This window comes from Chiloscyllium plagiosum, chromosome 23 (genome assembly GCF_004010195.1).
Source record: "Chiloscyllium plagiosum isolate BGI_BamShark_2017 chromosome 23, ASM401019v2, whole genome shotgun sequence".
NCBI classification, from domain to species: domain Eukaryota; kingdom Metazoa; phylum Chordata; class Chondrichthyes; order Orectolobiformes; family Hemiscylliidae; genus Chiloscyllium; species Chiloscyllium plagiosum.
In genome coordinates, this window is record NC_057732.1 from 53,518,527 (window position 1) to 53,531,094 (window position 12,568).

The 12,568-nt window shown below is 42.4% G+C and overlaps 1 protein-coding gene across 4 annotated transcripts in view; it reads right to left on the reverse strand.

The window, feature by feature from the left end:
• Positions 1 to 12,568, reverse strand: part of dmtf1 (cyclin D binding myb-like transcription factor 1) — a 55,202-nt gene that overhangs the window by 3,068 nt on the left and 39,566 nt on the right. For all 4 annotated transcript variants that reach the window (XR_006315134.1, XM_043714194.1, XM_043714196.1 and 1 more), the window contains 2 exons: positions 5,750 to 6,145; positions 5,376 to 5,508 (listed from right to left, as the gene is read on the reverse strand). Coding sequence is in view for 3 of the 4 variants with exons in the window: in XM_043714194.1 (XP_043570129.1) it covers positions 5,376 to 5,508; positions 5,750 to 6,145 (529 nt within the window). In the remaining variant the exon portion in view is untranslated. The remainder of the gene's footprint in view (positions 1 to 5,375; positions 5,509 to 5,749; positions 6,146 to 12,568) is intronic.

Below are 12,568 nucleotides of genomic sequence, written 5' to 3' on the forward strand. Positions count from 1 at the left end.
TTTTTAATTTACAAAGGTCCAACCTCTTGTATTTTGAACATTCAATCAAACGTCCTAGGGCAGTTCTGAGGAAAGGTCCCTCAATTTCTCTCCACAGATGCTGCCAGACCTGGTCAGCTTATCCAGCAATTTCCATTTCTGATCCTCTGGTAGGTAACAGTTCCAGCTCCCTAATCAATTATTGAACTTGAATCCCTCATCCCTGAAACCTTTCCTCCAATCTATTTTTGTGACCTTTCTAATATTTACAAACTTCCTCTGTGTAATGTTCAGAACTAGACAAATACTCTATCTAGGTCAGCCCAGTGATCTATAAAGATTCAACATAATTCCTTTGTTTCTGTCTCAGATCTTGAGCTTCCAATTGCCTTGCCGCTTCAACACACCACCTTGTTCCCTGGTCAACACTGCAGGCTCAGGCTTGCTGCAGTATTCTAGCGAAGCTCAGCCTCTCATTTTCTGCTTGGGAATTTTAGAACCTTCTGGACTCTGTATAGAGTTCAACAATTATAGGGCTTGACCTACCTTCTCCCATGTCATTACCCCAACCCCCAGTATCACATGGGAGAAAGTGAGGACTGCAGATGCTGGAGATCAGAGTGGGGTGCTAGAAAAGCACAGCAGGTCAGGCATCAGCGGAGCAGGAAAATCGGCATTTTGGGCATAAACCTGATTTCTGACCAAGAGCTTTAGCCTGAAATGTCGATTTCCCCTGCTCCTCGGATGCTGCCTGACCTGCTGCGCTTTTCCAGCAACACATTTTCAGCTCTGATCTCCAGCATCTGCAGTCCTCACTTTCTCCTAGAATTCAATGTTGAGACCGGCAGCCTGTTCTGTACCTCTTATTTCTTGATTGTCTCTCTCTCTCGCTCCCCACTCTCATCACCTTTTTCCTCTCCTCTTCCCCCTTTGCTACCCTTCTCCTCTGTTTTCCATTTTGCCACTGCTTCACCCATCCCCCACATATTTTGTCACATAGCACTGGCTTCAGCCTTGGTCATTCCCAGATCATAATCTTCCTATAATCTCTCTATGCACTGTCATTATCACCTCTTTATTGCTACCTTTGCTTCTGGAGCCAGGACTCCCCTTCTCTCAGCCTCAAATAAATACCTCCCTATTTCTCCCATTTTTTTTTTTAGCTTTGACAAAGGGTCAGTTAGACTCGAAACGTCAGCTCTTTTTCACTCCTTACAGATGCTGCCAGACCTGTTGAGATTTTCCAGCATTTTCTTTTTGGTTTCAGATTCCAGCATCTGCAGAAATTTGCTTTTATACACAACCCATTCTTAGCCACTTAGTCCCCATATGATCATATTGAATGGTGGTGCAGGCCCGAAGGGCAGAATGGCCTACTCCTGCACCTATTGTCTATTGTCCCCTTTCATTATACAGGTCACTTCTAAAACATGACCACTTTGGCCTGAAGTCTCATCTCGGGCAGAGAAAACACAAGAATGTCCTCAAGACTGCATTGAAAAAATATAATCTCTGCCGCAACATGTAAGAATCTCTATGCATCTGACCAATCACCTAACCTGTCCAGGTCACCCTGTAATCTCCTAACATCCTCATCGCTAATGTTATTACTAATACCATCTTCTATATCATTAATATGGTCAGCTCCCTAGCTGAGCTGAGCTGCTTTAGTTCAGTCTTGAAATGGTGAGTAGTTCAATAGGGATAAATCTCTCTCAGCTGACTGTTATCCACTCCTTTGTCTGTTTAATTGTTCTTCACACTCTTTGGGCTCTATCTCTACCTATTATTTACTTTATTTCCCACCCTATCTTCTGCATAAGAAAAGCAATTTCTTTCCTAGGTAGCATCAGTTACGAAAAAGGGTCACTGAAGCTGAAACATCAATTCTGCTTCTCTCCACAGATGCTGCTAGACCTGCTGAGATTTTCCTGCAATATGTGTTTGATTTCCAGTGTCCACATTCTTTCACTTTTTGAAAAAAATCCCCTCTTGCTTTTGTACTTTCTATAATCGTATATGCCTTTTCATTCATTTCTCAGGTTGTTCACATGTACCTTTAAATATCGGTTTCTGTACCCTTTCAGAATTGAACTGTTTATCATATGCCTCCTCTTGTGGATCAGCTGTGGCTTTGTTGTCTTGAAGCCACAAGGCTCAGGGTTCAAGTCCCCCTCCAAACTTGAGCACAAAATCAAGGCTAACTCTCCAGCGCAGTTACTGACGGAATACCACATTGGTGATGTTTGTTGGATAAAATGATAAAGTGAGGCCTCAGTCAATATCACCAGAATAATCTGCTTATGATCATTAGTGTTTTGATTGCAAAATATGTGCTATATTTCCTGCATTCATTAGCCATAAAGTGATTTTGGACTTGGAAGTTCTGAAAAGCACTACAGTATATAAATTAGTCTTTTATCTCCTCATTCTTCAAACTTCTCTGCCTTAATTTTTTTCTGCAAGTATTTGTCCTTTCCACCAACCTGGCCTTCCAAAGATGACTCCCTTCCACCATGGAAGAGGTAACCAAACAGTCTAATGCTGGATCTGCACACAGTCACTGGTGAGATGAGTGAGTGGGATCCTCAGGTTTTCCCATGGTCCTTCTGTTATTTGTATTTAGTCTCCACCTTGTCCTGTTGAAGATGGTCAAGGTAGCTAGCACTTTTATGGATGCTCCATCTCCAGTTTTATTTGGTTTGTGGCAAGAGATTCCCACATGTTGCGGCAGAGATTATATTTTTTCAATGCAGCCTTGAGGACATTCTTGTGTTTTCTCTGCCCTCCTAGTAACTGCTTGCTGTGATGGAGTTGACAGCTTGTTTTAAGGGTCTTGCATCAGGCTTGTGGATGATGTAGCTATCACAGTGCACCTTACAGTAACCACAGCCTTGATGCTTGAGATGCTGGCCTATGAGGAATAAAGGTACCGGGTGTTGCCTTAGTCCTATAGCTGCTCTCCCAATAGCGAGAGATAACTGGTGGTGGTTTAACCTGTGGATCAAGTGAGGGGAGAAATTGAGAAGAAGTGTCCTTCATTGAAACCTCAACTGGTGCTGGAATTGGGCCCATGTGTTGGCATTATTCTGCATCGCAGGTTGAGCATTGTGAAGCATTTCTGTGGGGAGCTAATTTTCAGGACGATGCTCCAAATCCCCCTAGTTTTAGAGAACTGAAAGCCTTTGAAGGCGGCCACATATAAAAAGCTACTGTTGTTCCCTGCATTTGTTTTTGGACTTGTCTTGCTGTGAAGATCATTTCCACCATGTCTTTTTATGGATGAAATTGCACTGCAACTGCAGGAGCAGCTGTAAAGGCAACCAAGGGGATTATGCAACAACCTGCCCTGTGGTAGACAGCAGGGAGCCCCCCTCGCCCAGTCTCCACAATTAGTCTTTTCTCCTTTCTTCAACATGGTGGCAAGTAAGGTGTCTTGGAAAGGGTCCAAAAGAAGTTTACAAAAATGATCGCAGGAACGAAGAGCAGTTGAGGATTCAGAACCTATAATCGATGGAGTTTAGAAGGATGAGGGGATTTCATTAAAACTTACAGAATATTGAGAGGACTGGAGAGATCAGATGTGGAGATGTTTCCACAGAGATGAGGACCCAAGGCCACAGCGTCAGAATGAAGGGTTGACCCTTTAGAACTGAGATGAGGAGAAATCTCTTCAGCCAGAGGGTGGTGAATCTGTGGAACTCATTGCTGCAGAGGGCTATTGAAGCCAGGTCTTTGAGTGTATTTAAGACAGAGGTAGGTAGATAGGCTTGTGATTAGTAAGGGGATCAAGGGTTCTGGGGAGAAGGCAGGAGAATGGGGTTGAGAAACATGTCAGTCATGTTCAAACGGCAATGCAGATTTGATGGCCCCTAAATGTGCTGAAGAATCCACGCATGTCATGACTGTTAGTGAGTTGCTGGATATCTAGCATCCTTTCTGCCCACCCTCTGTTCTTTAGATCACTTTTTTGTTGGACCCTGGCCGCCTTTTATTTGTAGACTTGCTTTCTTTCATTGATGTTGAGGTAGCATTTCCTGTTTAGATTGTGATTTAGTAGCTCCGGGATCTTCTGGTCATTCTGATCAAACCATTCTTGATTTATCCGGTCGAGAAACTGAAAAGTCTCCTCATAAATTATGTTTATAATGGATTTAAGGGCAGACGAGCTTTTGAGGTCTTTGAGGTTTCCTTAAGCAATACCAAGTTAGCCGAGGCACTACCTGAGTAGATCTTTCTTAACAAAGTCAATGAGTCTATTAACATTGAATTTCCTGTAACAGTACTTCTGATGTAGATGTTAGAGCAGCTAAGACAATGATTGGTCCAGCAATCGGAGGCTCTTGTCCTGGCCCTGGTGGTCCATCATCTTTCAAGCCTCTCAGTCAAACAATGATGTATTCAAGTCGGTGCCCCTGTCTGGATGAGGGTATTTGCATGGGCTCATGTAATTTCTCTGATAAAATAGGGCAATTGTTAAGACTAGGCTCTGTTCTCATCTTTGTGAGGAGAATGGTATGGGTATTTCACTTCCCTATGCCTTTCTTGCCAATCTTATCTTTTGAGAGGTTTGTGTCCCTCCCAACTCTGGCTTTGAAACCACCAAGGAGAATCAATTTGTCTCCCTTTGGGACACAGGAGAACAACTGATCAAGTTTGGAGCCGAACTCCACTTTGGGGCACATACACTAACGACTGGTAGGTGAGTGGAATGGTTTTGAGAGGTTCATTATTCTACAAAGGAACTCAGTGAGACGCTCAAAGCTTGTTTTATGACAAATCCATTTCCACTGCATATTCGTTCTTCCTTTGATATCCTTATGACACCTTGTTCTTTGAACTGAGTTCTCCTGCCTGCTTGCCAGGTTTCACTCAGGGAACAGATATCAATATCACGGGCTATGATAGCAGAGGATGTTCAGGCCTGTCACTGTTGGGGCCAATGTTCTCTCTAAGCTACACCGATTAGCTTGCAGACACGCTGATATCCGGTTCCAGAAGTCCATGCAGCAGCAGGAAATATTAGAAGGAATGTAGGCTGGGCTTTCCATGAGGGTCCTGATATTCCAGGTCCCAAATTTCCTTTTGAGGGGGTGAAAGATGACTGTGCATACAACCTTTTAATGTGGGTGACTGTTATGCATAAATTACCACACATCAAGTCTAAATCATCAATAAACGCCAAGAAAAGCAGCCGCCTGAGAAGTGATCCCTGGCTGCTTTGGTTATAAATGAATGAAACTATTTTGAAAAAAACACAGCATTTTAAAGTCACTGTTTTCTCAGAAATACAAACACGTTTTTATTGAATTTGTTTCTTTGTGGTTTTAATAATTGCAGATACATATTTAAAGAAGTGGATTTGCATTTACCCGTACAAAAAATAAATCCCTTACCAGTCAGTGTTGTTAATGGCAAAACCAAGTCATTGTCAATATCATCTGTTGCTTGAATAAACCCATGATCCGATGAAACAATAAGTGTTGTTTCTTCGTCAATGCCCGATTCAATAGTGGGAGAACCTAGAGCCTATTGAATAGAAACAGTTCCTGAGAATCATACAAATTACACCCTGAGGGTGCTTAAATGTGAAAATATTTTACGTGATAATACAACATATGAATATTAATGTTGATTACTGAAATTCATCCTCTTTTGTGTCATATAGCATTTTCTATGATTATTCTTTTGAAAGATCTACAAATACACAATAATATTTTACATCTTCAATCTGTGCTTAATTTAGTGATGTGAATTTTACAGCTCTTACCTCAGTTACATAAGTACCACTTAGATCAGATTGCACTTCAACGTCCTGTCTGAGATCTGACTCATTAATATTTACATCTGAACCCATCACATCTTCACTATTATCAGAGTTTAGGTTTGATTGGGAAATTTCCGTTTCAGTAAGGTCTGTCTGAACTGTGCTTTGGTCTTCAGTTAACTTTGCCTCATCAATCTCACTGTAGGCATCAGTTTCAAGTGAGGTGGAATTAATCTGATTCTCTGTCAAATCTGTGTTGTCAATTGTGGAGTCAACAGTCAATTCAGCTTGGGTTATCGAAGAAGTGATGTCATCAGTGGCAACGGCATGGATGATGACACTCGGCTGCGTCATTTGTACACTGACGTTTTCGTTAGTACCGGGAAGAAGAGCCTCAGGCTGCAAAGAGATGTCAGAGTTGTTTGGGTCAACAAAATATTTTTTCCAATAATATTTTTATGAAAGTAAAATATAAAAGTGCTTACAATTTGCTGTAAGCTTTTACAGAGTCACAGAGTAAAAATTGGAAGGTCTTTAAAACTATACATGGCACTAGTTGGACTGTAGCTGGCATCCTGTGAACAGTTTTTGTCTCCTTAGCAAAGGAAAAATATATTGGTTTTAGACGAAGTTTAGAGAAAGTCCACTAAGGTGATTCTGAGGAATTTTCTCCTGAGGGGTTGAATAGGTGGGCATATACTCAGTGCAGTTTAAAAAGAATAAGAGAGACCTGTTATAAAGTTGAAGGCGTGTACTGTACCTTTAAGAAAGTCATAGAGTCATAGAGATGTACAGCATGGAAACAGAACCTCCAGTCCAACCCGTCCATGCCAACCAGATATCCCAACCCAAGCTAGTCCCACCTGCCAGCACATGGCCCATATCCCTCCAAACCCTTCCTATTCATATACCCATCCAGATGCCTCTTAAATGTTGTAATTGTACCAGCCTCCACCATTTCCTCTGGCAGCTCATTCCATACACACGTACCACCCTCTGTGTGAAAAACTTTCCCTGTAGGTCTCTTTTCTATCTTTCCCCTCTCACCCTAAACCTATGCCCTCTAGTTCTGGACTCCCCGACCCCAGGAAAACGACTTTGCCTATTCACCCTATCTATGTTCCTCATGATTTTATAAATCTCTATAAAGGTCACCCCTCAGACTCCGATGCTCCAGGGAAAACAGCCCCAGCCTGTTCAGCCTTTCCCTGTAGTTCAAATCCTCCAACCCGGGCAACATCCTTGTAAATCTTTTCTGAACCCTTTCAAATTTCACAACATCTTTCCGATAGGAAGGAGACCAAAAACTGCACGGAATATTCCAACAGTGGCCTAACCAATGTCCTGTACAGCCGCAACATTACCTCCCAACTCCTGTACCCAATACTCTGACCAATAAAGGAAAGCATACCAAATGCCTTCTTCACTATCCTATCTACCTGCGACTCTACTTTCAAGGAGCTATGAACCTGCACTCCAAGGTCTCTTAGTTCAGCAACACTCCCTAGAACCTTACCATTAAGTGTATAAGTCCTGCTAAGATTCGCTTTCCCAAAACACAGCACCTCGCATTTATCTGAATTAAACTCCAGCTGCCATTTCCTGACCATTGGTTGATCTGATCAAGATCCTGTTGTAGTCTGAGGTAACCCTCTTCGCTGTCCACCTCCAATTTTGGTGTCACCTGCAAACTTACTAACTGTACCTCTTATGCTCGCATCCAAATCATTTATGTAAATGACAAAAAGTAGAGGACCCAGCACCGATCCTTGTAGCACTCCACTGGTCACAGGCCTCCAGTCTGAAAAACAACCCTCCATCACCACCCTCTGTCTTCTATCTTTGAGCCAATTCTGTATCCAAATGGCAAGTCCTCTTTGTATTCTGTGAGATCTAACCTTGCGAACCAGTCTCCCATGGGGAACCTTGTCGAACGCTTTACTGAAGTCCATATAGATCACATCTACCGCTCTGCCCTCATCAATCCTATTTGTTACTTCTTCAAAAAACTCAATCAAGTTTGTGAGACATGATTTTCCACACACAAAGCCATGTTGACTATTCCTAATCAGTCCCTGCCTTTCCAAATACATGTCGATCCTCTTCCTCAGGATTCCCTCCAACAATTTGCCCACCACCGACGTCAGGCTCACTGGTCTATAGTTCTCTGGCTTGTCCTTACCACACCTCTTACACAGTGGCACCACGTTAGCTAAACTCCAGTCTTCCGGCACCTCATCTGCGACTATTGATGATACAAATATCTCAGCAAGAGGCCCAGCAATCACTTCTCTAGCTTCCCACAGAGTTCTAGGGTACACCTGATCAGGTCCTGGGAATTTATCCACCTTTACACGTTTCAAGACATCCAGCACTTCCTCCTCTATAATATGGATATTTTGCAGGGTGTCACCATCTATTTTGCTATTTTCTATATCTTCCATATCCTTTTCCACAGTAAATACTGATGCAAAATACTCGTTTAGTATCTCCCCCATTTTCTGCAACTCCACACAAAGGTCGCCTTGCTGATCTTTGAGTGGCCCTATTCTCTCCCTAGTTACCCTTTTGCCTTAATGTATTTATAAAAACCCTTTGGATTCTCCTTAATTCTCTGTTTTGCAGAGCTTGTAGACACGTCATGTGACTACCAGTCTCAGAGTGTACTGGAAAAATGAAAATATGTAGCATTTGGCAGTGAAATAAACACCTGACTTTTGGTTCCTATGTTTTCACAACAAGAATCCCTACTGTATGGATTAGGCCATTAGGCCCAACAAGTCCACACCAACTCTCCGAAGAGTACCCCATTCAGACCCATTTCCCAATATTTACCCCTGACTCATGCATCTAACCTATACATCCCTGAACACTATTGACGATTTAGCACGGGCAATTCTCCGAACCTGCACATCTTTGGACTGCGAGGGAAAACCAGAGCACCTGGCGGAAACCCACACAGGCACGGGGAGAACGTGCAAACTCTACACAGAATGTCTCCCGAGGCGGGAATTGAACCTGGAACCGCTGAGCCACTGTGCTGCTCCATTCCAACAACTCAAATATAACCAGTTTAAGTTATGCCCCAGGATACTAAAACTCAATTGAATCGGAATTTTACTGTTTTGACAACATCAAACCGATGAGATGGTTTGATGTTTGAGATTTATAAAAACAGGTATTTTGAGAGTTAGCCAGAGAGAGTAGCCAAACACTCTCTATCAAAGGTACCTTTTTCATATGAAACATCTTTGCAGCAAAAGACTGAAGGTGACCCAGGGATATGTACAGCCGGAGGAAGGGGAGACAACCGCCGCTGCCTGGTTTTGAAATTTAAGTTGATGTAATTTTAATTGAAACTTTTATTGGATCAGTATATTGTTATCAAGTGAGAGGTAGATAACAAGCATTGAAGAGGTAGGTGGTTTAGAGTTGTAAATAGTTGTTTAATGTTCACTTTTAGAATTAAAGAACAAATTGATATTTTTCCTTTAAATAGTGGAAGTTGGGAATTCTCTGTCATTCATACTTTAACAGATTACAAAACGAGGTGAGCTTTTCTGGGTGTTTGGTTCAATTAGCAGAGGGGTTTACTTCTGTGTTGTAAATGAGAGATGGGCAAGACAGGGTAGATGCAGAAAGATTATCTGCCCTTGTGCAAAATTCCAGAATCAGAGTATAATTTCAGCAAGGCAAGGGATTTCACATTCAAGACAGACATGAGGAGCAATTCCTTCTTTCAGAGAGTCGTGAATCTTTAGAATTCCTCACCACAGAAGGTTGTAGTAGCATATTCAAAGTTGAGACTGACAGAATTTTAATCAGTAAGGGAATCAAGGGGTATGGGTTAATGGCAGGAAAGGAGTCTTACTGAATGAGAGAGTAGACCTGAAGGGCCGAATGACATACTTCTGCTCCTATAACTTCTGGTCTGGTCAGTAATGCATTTAACACTACAGGGGTTCCTAGTTACTGGAATATTACTTAAGGGAAGCAATAAAATATTATTATTCCAAGGCTGTTATTTGCCAAGAATTTCAGAGTTGGAAGAATTTGCTGGAGAGGCAATGGCCGAGTGGTATTATCATTGGACTGTTAATCCAGAGAGCCAGGTAATGTTCTGGGAACCCAGGTTCCAATCCTGCCACGACATATGGTGGAATTTGAATTCAATGAATGTCTGGAATTAAGAGTCTAATCGTGACCATGAATCCTTTGTTGATTGTTGGGAAAAGCCCATCTGGTTCACTGAAGTCCCTTTTTCATGGTGAATGGTAGGGCCTTAACGGACTTTGGAGTTGAGTCACATTGTTGTCTGAAAGTGGAGTCACAGGTAGACAGGGCAATGAAGGCGGCTTTTGGCACACCGGCCTTCATTAGTCAAGGCACTAAGTATAGAAGTTGGGAAGTTATGTTGCAGTTGTATCGGACATTGGTGAGGCTGCACTTGCGAGTAGTGTGTTCAATTTTTGTCACTTTGCTATAGGAAGGATTTTATTAAACTGGAAAGAGTGCAGAAGAAATTTACAAGGATATTGCCAGGACTTAAGAGGTTGGACAAGCTCGGACTTTTTTCTTTGGAACGTAGGTGACTGAGGGTGGATCTTATAGAAATGTCTTTGTGGCTATCCCTTGAGGTCAAGGATGATGGTCTTGGTTCCGCTGATCTATTTATGGACTCTCAGGTGGCTTATGAGACCAATCTTGGCTTTGAACGTTCTTCCGGATTCAGGACAACTAGTTTCAGATGGCAGATTGGTCTTTGGGTGTTGCTGCCTCGGTTTCCATTGTCTTCTCTTTTCTTCTAGTTCTGCACATCTGTTGGCTTTGAAAGTTGCTGTTCCTTCTCGGATGATGGTTTGCCAGTGTTTCCTGTACTTGGGATTGGTTTCCTAATTGCTGATGTCGATGTTACATTTCTTCATGTTGACTTTTAAAATGTCTTAGAATCTCTTCTGTTGTCCACCTCTTTTGCGTTTGCCTTCTTTAAGCTCGGAGTAGAAGAATTGTTTTGGCAGACATTAGTCTTTCATCCAAACAACATGACCATTCTATCTTAGTTGGTTCTTGTTGACGTAGGCTTCAACGTTTGTTGTTTTTGCTTCATTCAGCACACTGTCGTTGGTTCTTCTACATTCCCACCCGATATTCGAGAAGTTTCGAAGGCAGCGTTGATGGAACTTTTCAAGCACCTTCAGATGTTGTCGGTCTGTTGTCCAAGTTTCTGATGTATGCAGGAGCGCTGGGATCACCACTGCTTTTGTACACTAACATTTTGGTATCTGTCCGAATGTCATGATCATGAAAGGCTCTTGTTTGGAGATGTCCAAAAGCTGTTCCAGCACACTTTAGATGATGGTGGATCTCGTCATTAAGGTTGACATTGGAGGAGAGGTGACTTCCAAGATATGGAAAATGGTCCACGTTTTCCAGTGTTGTCTTGCCGAGTTGAATTGATGGTTCTACCCGATTTGTCTCGGTCGGTGACAGTTGATAGATGATTTGAGTCTTCTTGGAATTGACGGTAAGTCCAAGTTTCGTGTATGCGCGGCTGAAGGCAGTCAGATCTGTTGTTTTTCTGAGAGAGCTGCAACACTGTTGTCATTTGCATATTGGAACTTGATGAGCGAACGCATAGATGTCTTGCTTTTGGACTTGAGACAGGCAAGATTGAAAAGTCTGTGATCTGTTCTGTAGACAATTTCGATTCCTGGGGGTAGGTTGTCCTTGGTGATGTGGATGTTTGTCGCAGTAAAGATGGTGAATAAAGTTGGGGCAATCACGCATCCCTGTTTTACTCCTGATCAGACTTGAAAAGGCTCACTGTTACTGTTGCTGACCATAACTGACAAGCATGCCATTGTGGAGGAGTCTCAGGATTCGAAAAGTACATAGGTAGACAGGACATCCCATAGGAGCGCTCTTGATACCGAGTCAAAGGCTTTGGTGAGGTCAATGAATACCACATACAAAGGTTGAAGTTGTTCATGACATTTTTCTTGTAGTTGTCGCATTGTGAAGATCATGTCAATTGTTCCACGTGATGATCTAATCCAGAAGCCTTTTCGGCTAAAGGCTTGCTCATGATGCGGGTGAGGATCTTTCCTGCTGTTGCTACAGGGAAATTCCATGGTAATTTCCCCATTCAGATCGATCGCCTTTCCTTTTGTAGATGGTAATGATTGCTGAATCTCTAAAGCCTGCTGGTACATCTTCATTTAGCCAGATCTTGATGAGAAGTTGATGCATTTGATAATGAAGCTGGTTACCTCAAATTTTGTAGACTTCAGCTGATATTCCATCATGTCCAGCAGCCTTGTTCTTTTTCAAGGTTTTGATGGCTTCCTTGACTTCTTCAAGTGCTGGTATTTTGCTTAGGGAGTCGTCAATGGGCTGTTTTGGAACGTTGTTGATCACATTCCTGTCAAATGGGACAGAGTGATTTAGAAGACCTTCAAAGTGCTCTCTCGATGGCTGGAAGGGGGCTTGACTGTGAATGAATGGGCCAAAAATAGCTTTCATTGCGTTGAAGCAGCTTCATGTGTCATTGGCGTCTGCTAGTTGTTAGATTTCCTGAACTTTCTTCCTCCACCGTTGGTTTTTCAGGTTTTGGGTGCTTTTCTGGACTGCAGCCTTACATTCCTGATAGCGTTTCCTTTTGGTAACTGATTGGGGTCATTTTGTAAGGTGATGAAAGCTTTTCTCTTTTTGTCGATAAGTTGTTGCAGTAGTTTGTTATCATCAAACCAATTCTAATGGGTTTTCATCTGAAACCCAGCTGTTTCTTTGCAGGGGGTGAGGATAGCATTCTTTAACTGATTC